Source organism: Diabrotica undecimpunctata, chromosome 1 (assembly GCF_040954645.1).
Source record: "Diabrotica undecimpunctata isolate CICGRU chromosome 1, icDiaUnde3, whole genome shotgun sequence".
Lineage (NCBI taxonomy): Eukaryota > Metazoa > Arthropoda > Insecta > Coleoptera > Chrysomelidae > Diabrotica > Diabrotica undecimpunctata.
The window spans coordinates 169,434,280-169,451,046 of record NC_092803.1 but is presented as its reverse complement, the minus strand read 5'-3'; the positions used below and the strand labels follow the sequence as shown (position 1 = coordinate 169,451,046).

Here is a 16,767-nt window from a genome sequence, read left to right as displayed (position 1 = left end):
ATTAAAATAGTAACTACTCTAAAATACCACAAGAAAATAGCTTCAGAACAATATTATGAACTATTCATTTCCTATAAATCTGTTAGAAATATAGTCTCAACATAAATGTCAAAAAAAGAAACAACAATGAGCAAGCAATACGAGTAGTTATGAAAACGTAGAAATTGCTCTCATCACCTATTTCTTGTCCTGAGAGTTATAATGATGCAGTATGATGAATATAGATGAACATTAATGCGCTGCTGGAAGAACAGACTTTTCTTGAGCCTTAAAGGGCATCAAGGTTAGTACTGCTCCCCAAATCTGGGGAAAAGTATCGTCTCATCTTGTCTCCTTTCGCGCATCGGTAACCTGTATGAAAGGATGCTGCGAGGACGCTTAGACGACATGATTGAGAGGTCAGGTGGTTTATCTCTAAGGCAATTTGGTTTTTGCAAAGGTAAAAGCACGATTCATGCAATCGTGAGTGTACTTGACGCACTACGCAACAGAGAGGATGAACAGAGAGGATGAACACCTTTTGACGTTGATGTTGATGTTTGATGTTAGGAATGCATTTAATACGCTGCAGTGGAACGAGGTAATGAAGGCAATGGAGGAGAGGGAATGTCCTGGTTATCTGATGAATGTGATGGCAGAGTACTTGTCTGACAGATGGATTATGGTGGAGAAGGACACGATCATTAACGTGACAGCCCCGAGGGATTTGTCTTGGGCCCGACGCTATGGTATCTGGCATATGGCAGGGTTATAAACTGTGAATACGAAGAGGGTACAACCCCCTTCACATTTGCAGATTACCTCGCTGTGCTGGTAGTAGCGCGAGATGAGCCAGATCTCAAATACCGGGTTCGGAACGCAGGCGGCGTCGTAAAGAAATGGATGCCGTAGCACCGACTGAAACTCGCTACAGAGAAAACCGAAGCCATCATTCTGAAGGGAAAAGGAACAGGCAAAGTGTGAAACTACAATGTGCGGGGGCGTTTCTAATGCCCAAGAAACACGTAAAAGACCTGGATGTGACGTTGCGGATGGAAAATGGGGGGAGCACGTGCGGGAGGTGGTCCGAAAGGCTGCAAATAGTGCAGCTGCATGGGGGAGGGTAATGCCCAACATTGGGGGACCCAAATATGAAAGGAGGAGGGCCTCACATGGTGTTGTGCAGTCTATCATCCTCTACGCGGCACCAGTCTGGAGTGGGGCCTATGAGCTACAAACGGAGGCTCATAACACGAGTGGGCATAACAAGTCTGTTGCGAGTGGTATGCGCCTACAGGACTGTATCTGCGGCAGCCTTGTGGACCATTACTGGATGTGTTCCGCTGCATATGCTGGCAGTGGAAAGAAAAGAACTGTATGAGAGAAGAGACCTGAACTCTAGTATGACCGACAAAAGACCGGAAAGAGAAAGACCGCCTTCGGGTCGTTGGATGACAGAGGAAAGTCTGGTTTAGTAGGTAGGCGTTAAGCGTAGACTCGGCGATAAGAGGGCGTATTATATTATATCGGGAACAATCGCCGGGAGTACGAAGAACGAATCCTGCACCAAGGTCAGTCGTCTGTCTCTTGGTATAATTAGTCGTCTCCTGGTTTTTGGGTATTCACCGAACACTGTCCTTTGTCTAACCCATCCGACTGTGGCTAATATTTATTTTTGCAAGTATGTATCAACATCGGACTGCGGCTCCATCAATTTTATTTACTAGGATTCGTCTTTTTATTTTTATTGTATATATTAAATAGAAGTTAACTACAAGGAAGGTTGGAAAAAGAAATAAAAAAAATACTTACAGAGATTTCCTGGGCAACAAACACAAAAAGATTCCTTAACTATTTAAATTGGACGCCGTTTAAAAAAGTCCAGTTGCTGGATAGAAAGAAAGGCTTTTCTTTCCTAAAAAATTTTTACGGGTGAAAATCTTTTTAAAGGAAATAATTTTAAACTCGTGGTATAAAGAGAAACATTACATATTTATTATTATTTCACATTAACGGTTATTGCAAAAATAGTTAAAAAAAATTAAATTTTTGAGAGCATATTTCCTGTAATCCAAAATATAAAGTGCTGTGAGTTATAATGAAGTGATAAATACTAGACCGAAGGAATATAGGACAGAATTTATTCCGTTTTTTATGCAATACAACATTGATACTTGCAAATAAAAATACTTAAAAAAGAATGGCATCAAAAATAAAAAACAAAAATCCAGTAAAACATAGGTCAAACGTAGGATAGAAACATTTACATTTATATTTTATTTAAAAAGAAGTCTTTTTTATTTTTCATTGGGTTCATAAGTTTTTTCATTAGGTTAATTAAAAGATTAATAAATGTTGAAGAAAAAACTCTTAAAGATCGGATGGACCCTGTAGATATTAATACTAATATACTAGCATTTGATCTAAATATTACATCACACCTCATTTGGTGTTACATCGCGATAGGTATAATTTTCCTACACTAACATAAAAATACCACTTATCATCTCCAAAATGAACCGAGTCAGATATCTTCATCCTATCATAAAGAAGCCCAATCAACGATTTGCCACCCGTAATTTTAAATTTTTGTTCCAACACTTGAACTATCACCTGTTGTAATAAAATATTAATTTCTTGTAAAAAGTCGTAAACCTTTTTGTTTACTGACCATGTAATTTTGGAGCCGAAATAGATTTTCTGCGAATCAGGTTGAAATACACAGAGTTTTGTGCCAAAATTCAACGCTATTTTGGCATTATCTACAAAAATATCGAATACATTTACACTGACTTCCAAATTACTGTATTTTATAATCGATTATATTATATACAAATATACATCGAATTATCTTTTCATTTTTCATAAATTTTATGACAAAATAACACAAATTTAACCATTTTTCTAATTAATAAATACTCGTATTTACTAAAAAATCTAAATTAAATCAGATAATATTAAAACGTAGCTTCACATTTTTCGGAAATAACGTCTTCTGTTAAAGGTTTAAAATCTAGGAACTTGAAAATCTCGGAACGCAAATGGTGCCTTATAATTTCATTAACATTACAGTACGATCTACATGACTTCTAAGTGCGTTTTGGTTATTCGTTGTAGAATATTTAAAATTTAGTACAACTTGCAAACGTTCAATGATAGATATTAACAATATTTTCTTAGTAAATCATATTTTATAGAATGCTATATCAGCAGTTTACTCATGCCTGTGTTCTGTCGAAATGAAGCCATTCCTAACATTTTCCTGTAGCTTCCAGGAACTTGGATTTGCAGTTTACTTCTTAAAGTTGATAATACTAAAATATACATACTTCTTAGTAATAGTTTTTACATATTACATACATACTTTTAACAATACTTATACCCACACCTCTACGCGCAAGTGGTGGTACTTTTATTTTTATATCGTCAGCTATATATTCCGAAAAATTTAACATCACTTCTAATTTAGAGGTCGTAGCTGCTTCTCTCTGGTGTCCTCATAAAATCACCATTTGCCACCAATTTTTACCGTCTAATAAGAGGGTAAATAATACAGAAATTTCTAACTTAATAGCAGAACTCCTATCCCCATTCATCCTCGTAGATGATTTCAATGCTCACATTACAATGTGGGGATCAAACAGTACATTTGGCAGACGAAAAATTATAGAAAATATAATCAGCAATGAAGATATATTTCTACTCAATACTGGTTGTAGCAACCACAATATATCTTCAGAAACTTTCTCAAGTATTGATCTCAGCCTTTGTGATCCAAAACTAGGTCCATCTCTAACATGGTGTCCATTAGATAGTCTGTTCGATAGTGATTATTTCCCCATACAGACAATAAACCCACTCAGACAATAAACCCAAATAGTACAATCTAGTGAATAAATAGCGTATAGTACAAGCGAACTGGATGAATGTTAGTCTAAACGTCCGAGACCAAGTCAATTTAATCGAATGTGAGCATAACATAGATCACTTAGTTGATCAGTTTATCAATTACATAATTAACTTAGTTCAAAAATATATAGGAAAATATTAAAAAATTGATCGTTAAAATTAAGCTAAAATCAGCTCACTGGTGGAATGACTCATATAATGTGCCCGTTCGTGAATGTAAGAAAGCTCTGAATAAATATATACGAACAAAGCTAATGAAAATCTTATCAAGTTTAAATTAGCGAAAGCTAAATCAAAACGTATCATAAAGGAAAGCAAAAAGATTTTATGGAACCTTTATATCAATTCTATTTCTTCCGACACACCTCCAAGCCAAGTTTGGAACAAAATTAAACATATGAAAGGTCAATGCACCCCCACCTTAATTCATGACAACAAAATAGTGACTCAAAGTCAAAATATCGCCAAGATTTTCACGAATCTTTTTCAATCCAAAACGCTAAACCAAAATAAGTCCCTTTTGCACTCTTTTAACTTTATAAGTGGTAAAACTAACGATATCTTTAACTTATACTTATAACGATAAACTTATACTTTTCTAAACAAAAATTAACTCTAGCTCTATCCACAATAAAAAACTCAGCTGCTGGCCCTGATAAGACCCCCCAATTTTCCTTAAATGTCTCCATAAAGAAACTATAAATAAATTGCTTTAATTATATGACCTAAAATAGTCCCGACTAATTTTCTTGCAAATGGAGGGAATTCATTATATTTCCTATAACAAAGTAGCTCTCTTCTCAACTCCCCAAACTCGTTCAGACCAATTTTTCTAAGATGTACTCTTTGCAAATTATTGGAAAAAATTATCAACAAGAGATTAATTTGTCATCTACAAAAAAACAATATTCTTAAACCAGTACAATCAGGTTTTAGCATCGAAGCACCACTGATAAATTAGTGATTCTGCAAACAGATATAGCAAATGCTATGGCCACCAAGCGCAAGATGTAATTGCAATAATGTTTGATATAGAAAGTGCTTTCGATACAACATGTAAGTCGGTTATCCTTAAAAAATTGGTAGACAAAATATTTTCATTCAACGTCAGTAAGTGCAAAAAAATTGATCCATCTCCACACTTCCCGAGGGACTTCAATAACAATAATATGGGTGCATTTCCATATCGCCATTCAATGAAAGAAGATGGCAAGTAACAGAAACTTTGAATCACCAAAGACACAATCCTCAGAGAAATATAACCTAACGTTAACAGCTATTACAGCAGCATACACACGTTTGACACTTGGTCATCTTATGACCTCTACAGATCAACACTTATGCTCCTACTGCAACGATATTCCTATCACCGTCAAGCACATCCTCACATAATGTCATCACTGCCAGGCCACTCGCATTGCCAACAATATAAATCACAGTTTAAAAGAACTTCTGAACTGTTCAAGCTGGCTCAAGAGCTTAATAGACTTATTAAAGACTACACAATTGTTTAACAAAATATAATTTACATAATATTGTTATTTCTTTACTGCTTAAGTATCTGTAATGTAAATACTTATAACTCTGTACTATTATTAACCTTTGCTCCCGTTTCAATGACCAAAAATGTCGAGACACGTTAATACGAAATAAAAAAATACTCATACCTTACTCTTTATTTTCTCATTATAGACTAATAATTTTATATATAACTACTAAAACGTATTTATTTATTACAGATTTGAACGGAGACTTGTACTCCAAGGCCATCTCACCACCAAATACCCCTATACCCTACTATCCATCTATAAACGATCCCGCCTTCATTCCCACTAACCGATTTTCCTCCCTTCAGCGTCAACTGCACATTGCAACAACATCTCCGGTAGAAATCCCAACCGCAACCAATTGGTCTAATCTTATTGTTCCCTACCACACTGAAGCAACCAAAGATAGCTCTACATACAGAGACGAAGACAAAAAAGACGTGTCCTTAACCAATACAAGTCGAAACGAACAAAAAAAGAAAAATCCTTATTCCATCGAGGAATTACTGAAGAAGCCCGTTGTGCGATCGAAACCTTTGAATTTTGATTGTTCTGGTATTCACCAGCCATATGGTGGATTAGTACATAACGAGGAAATCAAAAAAATTCATTATAGTGATAGTGATAGTGATCACGAACAAGATGTTAAAATTGATGTAGTGTAAATCTAGTAAAAAAACTATAGAGGTAGTGATATGAGATCAAAAATGCAAGTAAACGTTATTTAAAACAAAAAAGATCAATTGACGTTTTGTAAGATAGATTACTAGTATTAGTAGCTTAAGAACAAAATTATTTAAATGTTTGTATCCAAATAGTAGTAGCCCGTAACAAGAAGACTGATTATTTAGTTTCAGTTTATTATTCATTCTCGTTTACCGATTTTATCTTTTTAGACCAATTAAGTTAGTTTTTTACTCGACACAACTGTATAAACGGATTTAACAATTGAAAGGTGTAGCATGAGATATTACAAAAATTTCTTTAAATGCTCCAGAATTTGAGGGTCTAATTATGTTTGAATCGTTAACAAAAAAAGCCAGATCGGTTGAATAGTTTTGCGAAATTTAATTTGTTGAAAGCAAAGTACTCTTTGTTTTCAAAACTCCTGTTTAAACAATTTTCAATAATTTTGTTTCCTAAAAGTGTTGGTAAAAACTTTAACTTTTTTTACAAAAGATTGGTTAATTTCAGCTCTTAATGTTTTTAATTAACGTAACTGATTTATTTAAAAAAAAATTCCCTATCTTCGATCTCTAGGGCCCTAGAACATTTTTTTTTTTTTTTTTTGGTTTTAAAAGTTGTGTTTTTCAACCAGCTTTTCAAATACTTTTTAGTCATTGAATTTAAACTATATTCTACGGAGTTATTGTAAATGTTTATGAGCTTAAAAAGTGCTGTTTATTATTAAATCATTTTCTGTACATAAATGTAATTTTTTTAAACTTTTTTTTCATAACATTAGTATAGGGTAAGGTAAACTGGTCCATAGTGGGACGCGGTCTATAGTGGAAATTTCACTCTCCTCGCTATTTTATCGTCGCGGCAGTGCTATAATTCAGTGTGTGTGCTATCATAAAAGTGCCGCCTCTGAATCGGTGGCGTAGAGTGCGTTTCGATATTTTGGAAATTCCGATGAGTGATCAGCTGAACATTTTTATTCCCATGTTCAGATTTTTTCGAATAATCCACCGAAATGTATCCTTTTTAACTTGAATTTGGTATGGATATCTAAAACATACATAGCCTTAATATCGTCTTATTCTGTTTAAACCTAGCTCCACTACTTTGATAAAAATTTTGATCATTAGTATTTTGATGCGCCATGGTCCATAGTGGAAATAAAAAATCGATCCATACTGAGTAACATAATAATGCGGTCTGTGCTGAAATATACAAATGTTAAACATTTTCATTCTTTGCAGATTTGAATATGCCGAGACATCCAAGATCCCAACCGTCAGTATTTGAAAAAAAAAAAGCCTAGAGGATCATGAATTATATGCAAGCATTCTGCAGTAGATGTTGTAGAAAATCAAATGTCATTGATGAGTACATTCAAAAAGAATGGTGTAAGCAAGTCGGCTCTACAGCGGAAAGTGAAGGAGTTCAAATTAGCTAATGAAGCTAATGAAGAAAACACAAATGAACGAACCCATGGTTTCATAACAATATTTACAAGTAGAGAGGAACAACTATTGTTCGAGTACATAATTCAGGCTTGTGAAATGTGCTACCGTTTTACATTAATAATTACTCGTGAATTGGCTTATAAGTATGTCATTACTAATAATAAAATGGTACCTCGAGCTTGGCATGAGAAGAAACGAGCTGGAGTCGAATGGTTGAATAATTTTAGGAAACGACATCCTATGTTATCGCTTCGAAAACCAGAAGCAACTAGCCTTGGCCGGGCCACCAGCTTTAACAAGCATAATGTGGCTACATTTTTCTTAAACTTAAGAAGTGTGATAACGAAACATAATATCCAGTCGAACCAAATATACAATATTGTAATGAGACTGGTGTCACCAATGCGCATAAACCTGAGAAGATTAATAACAATGTGCACTGCAATATGCGTTAATGGGACTTTTGTACCTTCATTATTTGTATTTTCGAGGAAAATATTTAAGCCTTTCATGCTTACTGGGTCTCCTCTAGGATCAGCCGGTGCACGCGTCTTCCTCTGGTTGGATGACGAGGGACAATTTTTGGAAGTATATAGAGCAATAATTCATCAAACACGTGCGATGCAGTAAAGAATTCCCAGTTCAATCACTTCTTGATAACCATGAGAGCCGTTATTATGTTCGTATGTTGAATCTGTGTAAAGATAATGGGATTATTTTATTGACATTGCCGTCTCATTGCAGTCATAAATTACAGTTGCTCGACGTGAGCTGCTTCTTTCCATTTAAAAGCTATTATTATAGAGTTGATGACTGGATGCTAAATTATCCTGCCATACCTATAAGCATTTATGATGTTTGTAGTGTTGTTGGTACCGCCTACCCTAAAGCATCAACTCCTGTCAACTGTCACTGATAGGCCCGAAGAAAATGAAAATGAAAATCGTAACGAAAATAAGGCTAACGAAAGTGTTCAGGATGTGGAAAATAATCAGGATGTAGAAGAACCACGACATGTCAGCCCAATTAATGGCCCATCTAATATAATAACCCCTCAGCAAGTTAAGCCACATGCCAAAGCTGCTCCTATAAAAAAAACTTGGAAAAAGCAGAAAGAATCTACAGTCAGCAATAATAACAGATACCCCCATTAAAGATGCTAGAGGAACAGCATAAAGAAAGATTGGCTAAAAAAACACTTTCAGAAGAGAAAAAGGATGTTAGTGAAGAGATTTGCAACGATTCTAGCGATTTAGAAAGCTTCACAATAGAAAATTAAGATTTGTCTATTTAAAATCAGGACTATTTTATAGTAAGATACATTACATACATTACGTTAAATATTATGTCGGTCAGATTATTAAGATAAGTGGAGATGAATATAATATTCTTTCATAACGAGAATTGTGGCCGGCAAATTTATTTTCCCCGATAAACCCGATGCAGATAATGTAGGAGCAGAAGATATTTTACTAAAGATGCCTTCTCCTGCCATTAGTGGAAGTACAGCTAGGGCTGTTCGCCAGTTTATGTTCCCTGTGAATTTTTTCCAATTTAAATAGAGTAAAAGTGTTTTTTATTAAAAATCCCACTATGGACCACTATGGTTCCCACAATGGGCCATATAATGGTTCATAGTGGTACGAGTGGCCAATAGTAAGACTTGTTGAATAATATTTATTATGAATAAAGGATTACTTGAAATTATTATTAGTTTGCTTCCTTACTTCCATACCCATGCATAGGTACCCTTACTATAATTTACAAACGCTTAATCAAGGTGCTATACACTTTTGAAAAAAACGTCCCACTTTAGACCAGTTTACCCTACGTCTTAAAGAAGAAAGTAAACCCCGCATTATTAAGATTACCCCGTCAAATTATCTGGAGCAGTCTTAGAAATTAGCTCATGTTTAAATATTTAAATAGACATTTTTTTAAGTTATGAGCAAAATAATGTAATTACTATTTAAATGGGAATAAGCCACAATTAAAGGTTAAAGTACGTTTATTGACGTTTCAATTTCCACTTCGGAAATCGTTCTCAAAATAGAACGATTTCCGAAGTGGAAACTGAAACGTCAATAGATTTACTTTAACCTTTAATTGCGGCTTATTCCCATTTAAATAGTAATTACATTATTTTGCTCATAACTTGAAAAAATGTCTATTTAAATGTTTAAAAATGAGCTAATTTCTAAGACTGCTCCAGATAATTTGACTGAATGGATCTCAATAATGCGGGGTTTACTAATTGTAGCTTACTCCCGTTTAAATAGTAATTACTTTAAAATGCCACAAGAAAATAGCTTCAGAACAAAAGCAAAATAATGAATTTGACGTTTTGATTATTTAAAAATATTTTTACTAAGAAATTTATGAATCTCTAGATGAGAGTCTTTTTGTAATATCATACTACACAGTACACATCTTAACTGTCAAACTCATACAGTTGTGACGAAAAATGGTTTATTTTTTATCAAGTTAATTGGTCTATTTTTTGGTTCGACAATCTCTATCCTTGACTGAATATGCTGATATATTTCGTGCTAAGTGTAGTAGTTTGTTCAATATATTGACGATATAGATGTTTTATCTATATATTGTTTAAATGAAATAAAGTTTTGAACCATTGTATGTCGAGTCTAATAGAACTTATACAACGACTTTGACAAAAAAGTGCGGAAACATTCAAAATTACCCAAACAACCATAAAACGCAGTATGATAATCACACTAAGAGATGTGCCAACAACTGGAGACACAGAAAAGTACTACAATAATTACATTTTTTTAGCCTTAACAAACACTTAATACGAAAAATATCGGATGTGTCTCAAGACCATTGAACACTAAAATTAACAACGAGTAAAATAAGCTTACTCCAAAATAAACAGTTGGATGAGATCGTTAAATTTGCGGGAAACTGATTGAATAAAGTATTCCAAGAAGGGTTACAAGAAAGTAAGACAGAAGTTAGATTAAATAAGATTAAAGAAGAAAGACAGACATCCTCAGTCTAAATTATAGTTTTATCGCAAACAACACAGTAAATGTGTTACATGTTACAATCAAATATTTATGATCTAACACCTATTTGGAACAAACATTAAATGCTCACTGTTTATAGTACACCACTGAGGTTTATAATACTCAGCTCCAAAAATGTAAATACTAATCTTAGCTAAAATATTATTATTTATTTTTTAATTTATTGTGATAGATGTAGGAATGTAATATTGAAGATTGTAGACTTAAATTCTAAACGTGGTAGTCTAAAGATACTTTTAATTTTCATAAACTATAATAAATATTATCAAAAATGAAAATCAATATGAAGTCAATCAAAGTAATTTGAATTGTTTATTTCAGATACCCCTTATCTAATGAATATTGCAGTTCGAATAAACAAACAAAAACTGCAATTTTTGTTCAACGCAATTTTTTGTTAAAAAATATTAAATTTTTAGACAAAAACTTTTTTCACATTTTGACCTAATAATTTCAAACTTGTTTTATACTAGAAATATATTTATTATTTTATTAGCATAAGAGGTTTCTGCATTAAACCAATTAAAAGAACTTTTTTTTTAATATTTAAATTAAAACTTATAGACCAGAAAAAGAATGGAGAGTTTAAGCCTTACTTCAAACCAAAAAATTGTTATTCTTGGTCGCTATATAATCCATGAGTGCTAAAAATTAATATCTTCATCAAAATCACTTTTTGCTGCATCGTCACCCAAGTAAATTATAATTTGATCAAAAACTACATCAAGTAAAGATTGTTTTGACACAAAGATATCGTCAATTGAAACGACTGTATTACACATTTTTTCCATTCTTCAACAGGAAATGTATTAAAAAGCTTATCAGATAATTCCATAACGTTATTTAATTTGAAACTGACGTCATTTAGTTTGAAATATTTTATCATTGTCTGCTATATTTCTTTCCCAAAGCTATAGGTCCATGTCTGTTTTTTTAGATGTAAAATTTGGATGTTGATCCTCTTATTTACTATGGTTTGGTGTATTGTCTAATACTGTAACTCTGGAGGAAAATTTATGAGACTTTTACCGGAGTCACGTTTGGTAATTCTCGAAGTTGATATCGTCCGGATTTACATTGGGATATCTACCTCAAATACGATACGAATCCTTAACGAATCCATTCTCATATCCAATAACAACAGTAATTAACCCTTGTCCTTTGGAAACTGGCCTCCTCAGACCGCTATATCTGTTATGGCTCCAATTATAATTCTTTAACACAATCCAAACGCAAGTGAGTTTTATCTGTGAAATCATTGGTTCGTTTTTTTCTACGAAATTGTTTACTTTTTCTGAGATAATCAAGTCTTAACTTGCGTATATCGTGTCTTTCCATTAAGATGTGTCGATTATTTGTGCTCGGAAGCATTTTTTCTTCAAGATAGAATTTTTTTTTTTTAATCAACGTGCATCTGACATCTATGAAGATAGAAATTTATAATAGACAGACAAAAAATCCTTTGTCAAATAAACCATTTTTAATTTGGATATACTTTTTTTAGACAAAGAAGAGAACTTATTAATTGAGCTACCATTTTCTATTTCTCGGCCTTCCTTAATGATCCTTTAAACTGATTATAAGCTTACGTCTACAAATATATATATATATATATATATATATATATATATATATATATATATATATATATATATATATATATATATATATATATATTTAGGGATTCTACAGTATTCACTGCCTTCCCTCGCTCAACCGTTTCCATCTCTCTCTGTTGTTCCATTCTCCATCGTTTAGTCCTCTCTTACGTCTACAAATAATATCTAATTTTTGATTGACCAAAGTTTATGTTTTATAATAATACATTATGTTTAACAGTCTATCTGAATTAACTTCTTGTGTAGTAAATTTGAACATATTAAAAATAATTTCTCGTGATAAGGATCCTAAACATTTATTTTTCAATAAAATTTCCATTTTATTTCCAAAAAGCAGCAGTTCCACTTCAAAGAAATATTTAAATACTTGACAACACTGTAGTGAGTTTAACGTTAGGGGCTCAATCTCTTCCGCTTGACAGCAGAGAAGAACTGAATTATGTAATAATATAAAATTTGGTCAAAGCGTAACAAACCACTTCTCGTTTGTTGTATTGTACTTATTTATAAACTGAAACCACAGGTCTTTTTTCTAAGGAACAATAAACCTTTTTTAAATTAAAAATCATAAATATCACAAAAAAGTCTCGTTTTATCAATGATAAAATTCAGTATATTTGACACAATGCTTCTGTAGTATCATCAGTGCTGCTACAGCCCTAGTTGAGCCTCGACCTTCCCCATTCTATTTCGCCAGTCGTTTCTGTTCATCGCCAATCATTGCCAGTTTGCTGCGCCAGTGGCGCACCCAGAATTTTTTTTTCCTGTGGGGGGTTTTGGTTTGTCACCGAAATTTTTTTTATGCTACCTCTATTGTAAGTCCTTAAAATTTGTGAGTAAAGATAGTGCAAACACTCCTGACCATGGAACTGCGCGAAGGAGGAGTCAAAATTCACGTAAAGGCCAAAAGGTTCTATTGTAAACCAAATTTCTTCTACTGTGCCGTGGTCAGGAGTGTTTGCACTATCTCTAACAGTGTCGGACTCGTGACCTCTAGGGGGGGTGCGGTTTAACCCCACTACTAAATGCAAATGACTAATATTACCATTCCATATCTAAATTATTTTTTATGTTTATATTTAACGTATTATTTGGTTAAATAATTTCATTTTGGTGACATCGTAACTGTTTTGGACTAAAGGTAGTTTTAAATCGTTATCGACTATCGACAGGCGATATATCATTTGAGGCAAGTATGCCATCATATACATTTATACAATTCAACCAGCACAACATAAATACCATTTAATTTATCACTTCATAGGCTTACATATAATTTTAACAACATAATATCTTACACTTAATTTATAACTATACAGTATTAATATTTTTATATAATTATATTCTGATTTGACAAAATGTGGATATTATATTTGTTGAAAATTAAAAATATTCTACCACATTTATAATGCCATAAAATCTTGATATGTACTTATAAATGTCATCCTAATTTTCTTTGGAAAGCTTAAATTATGTAAAAAGGCAAAATACCATACTTTCTTTGTTGTCCAATAGTAGTTTTATGACTATTTGTGAACTGTTAAATTAATAAAAAGAAAACAAAATAAAATATATGGTTTTGTTGCATTCCTAATATAACCTAAAAACAGTTCTCAAATGAACAATTACTCTATAATATTATACTTATAATAAAATAATTAGCCTGAAGTAGCCTGAGTAGATGGAACACAAACTGATACATAAGGAAGCTGTGATACCCCCGGAAGAAATATATACAAACCAAATATACCATAAAATAAACGGATCTAAATGGTTTAGACACTTATAAACAGGACTTCATAAACAGGACAAAAGGAAAAGATACAAAAAAAAAAACGAAGGTATAAAAACTGAGAGTATATACAGTGTGTCAATTTTAAAATTTACAATGGGCTATATCTCACGAACAAAAGCTGATATCGAAAAATGCTTGAAACTGTTTCTAGGATAGAGGGAACTAAATTGACATGAAAGAGAAATCATCCCCATCAACCCCCTAGGCCCCACCCACCACAACCAAAAAAGTTTAAATTGCAAACCCCTACTTGTGATACATCATTGAAAAGACTATAAAAAATAAATATTATACAGGGTGAAGCAATAATTGTGAAACTTTGGCTTAAATGGAAAATTTAATGAGGTTTTTGTTGATTCTTTTGATGACGCTGTATAATTATTGTTAAATAATTATACAGGGTGTTAATATCAGCCGGCTTACTATGACTTTTGTATTTAATGCTATCTCCCGGACTATTATTTTTAATGATAAGTGCCCGTCGGAATTTTTTTTGTTAAATAAAATTTAATTTGCCGTTTTTGCAAAACAAGTTGAAAACATCTGTTTTTAGGTTCTGTGAGATTCAATAATTTTTGGTTTATTTTAAAATTTTAAATTTCATTAGTTTTCATCATTTGTTTGATCTGTACTGTAATTCAGCTCTAGTTGTCATGGTTTACAGTACCTATACCTGAACGGGTGGAGATCATTTTCATATTTGGCTCCCAGAACCAGTGTTATTTACGAACAGCTCAAATATTTCATGAAAGGCATCCGGACAAAAATGTAAGTCACGTGTACGTCCGCGATTTCGTTGAAAAGTTTAGAGAAATGGGATCAGTGCAAAATAAAAAAAGGGATGCCACAAGAGTACTGAATGAAGCATCCCAAATTGAGGTCCTTGGAAATTTGCAATAGAGCCTACTGCATCAACACGTCAAGTATCTGCAATGACAGAACTTTCACATGAGTCGGTTAGAAAGGTGTTGAAATTACAGAAGTTTTACCCGTACAAAACACAAATTCTTCAAGAACTAGGCCATGATGATCCAGACCGACGAATTGAGTTTTGTGAACTCATGACTGAAAGAATTCGCGTTGAACCAAGAATGTTAAAAAATATTTGTTTGACTGGTGAATGTAGGTACTTTTATGCTGAATGGTAATGTAATTAAAAAAATTGTCGGTACTGGAGTGATGCGAATCCGCATCGATTCAGAGAAGGTCACACTTAATATTCTGAAAAACTGAATGTTTAGGCAGGAATATTAGGCGATGCTATAATTGGCCACTTGTTCATACCAGGCAATTTAAGTGGCGACATTTATCTCGATATGCTGGAAAACACCATCGAACCTTTAATTGTGCATGAATTAGAGAACCAAAGGGACGATCAAGGCAACCTAGCTCTAGACGAAGATTTGCTGTAGTTCCAATAAGATGGAGCACCCCTCACTGTGGAGCTCCAGTTAGGCACTGGTTGGATACTAATTATCCGAACAAATGGATTGGAAGGAGAGGTCCTATTGAGTGGCCATTGAGGTCACCATACTTACCGCCACCTGACTTCTATGGGGTTACCTCAAGTCAGTTGTTTATAAAACTCAACCTGTGTCACTTGGGGAATTGCAAGAAAGAATTACGCAAGCATGTCACTCTATTACTAGAACAACATTTGCCAAAGTTCGTGCAGAATTTGAAAATAGGCTGTATTATTGTTAACAACACAACGGAACCCACTTTGAACATTTACTTAATTGACATTTTTAACAAATTTGTAGTTCAACAAAAACCTCATTAAATTTTCCATTTAAGCCAACGTTTCACAATAAGATTTATACCCTGTATGAATCTTATTTATACCATTGGATAGCATTTGTATAGCCTTTTAAATTATGTATCACAAGTAGGGGTTTGCAATTTAAACTTTTTTGGTTGTGGTGGGTGGGGCATAGGGGGTTGATAGGGGTGAGTTCTCTTTGTGATTTTGCTGTGATTTTGCTCACCTTCAAAAAACTCTTCGAGTTGTAGTTATCGATGGGGGGCAAATGTGAAACATCTTAACGGACTATCAGAAAAATATACAAAATATACAGAAGATATCACAAAAGAAATAGAAAGCCTAATAAAACATACTACAAATAGTAGAAAATTGATTAGAAATAAATCTAAACTAACATTATACCTGCAGATTTGAAAAAGTGGAGAGTTTACCTATTTGAGATTGAAAATAGATAGGAATAGACATGAAGAATAAAAAATAAAAGCTAGTACATATTACAAAAGGAAACAAGAAATATGCAGTGGCTAAGAATGCTAATCTAAATACTTGCTAATAAAAACAAAAAAGAATCTACAAGTTAATCCTTTAATCCATATTTTCGTGAAAACAGAAATCATTCCTAAAATTACTAAATATCGTAGGTAATTTACTTTAAAATGGGATTGTATTTCTCTCAACCACTGATTATGCAACCCACAATCCAATTTCAGAACAAGTTAATTCTTTGACAGTGGCGCCATGACATAAGGAGCGGCTAAATGTAGCATGCGAATCCAACGTTGCCAAGTTGGCTAGAAAAAGAATAGCGCGAATTTTAAAATTTAGGATTGAAGTTTCTGATATCAGTGTCTACCATCAGTATCTACCAATAAACTTACTCGCATATTTAGCGAATAAGTTGCTTATAATTAAGATATTTTTAATCGTCTGATGCTAATTATTTGTTAATATAGGAGACAACATTCACACAG

At 33.2% G+C, this 16,767-nt stretch overlaps 1 protein-coding gene across 1 annotated transcript in view; it reads left to right on the top strand.

Moving 5' to 3' along the window:
• Positions 1 to 6,149, top strand: part of Poxn (paired box pox-neuro) — a 143,173-nt gene extending 137,024 nt beyond the window's left edge. The window contains exon 5 of the mRNA XM_072520519.1: positions 5,628 to 6,149. Within this exon, the coding sequence (XP_072376620.1) occupies positions 5,628 to 6,100 (473 nt within the window). The 3' untranslated portion in view covers positions 6,101 to 6,149. The remainder of the gene's footprint in view (positions 1 to 5,627) is intronic.
• The last annotated feature ends 10,618 nt before the right edge of the window (positions 6,150 to 16,767 follow it).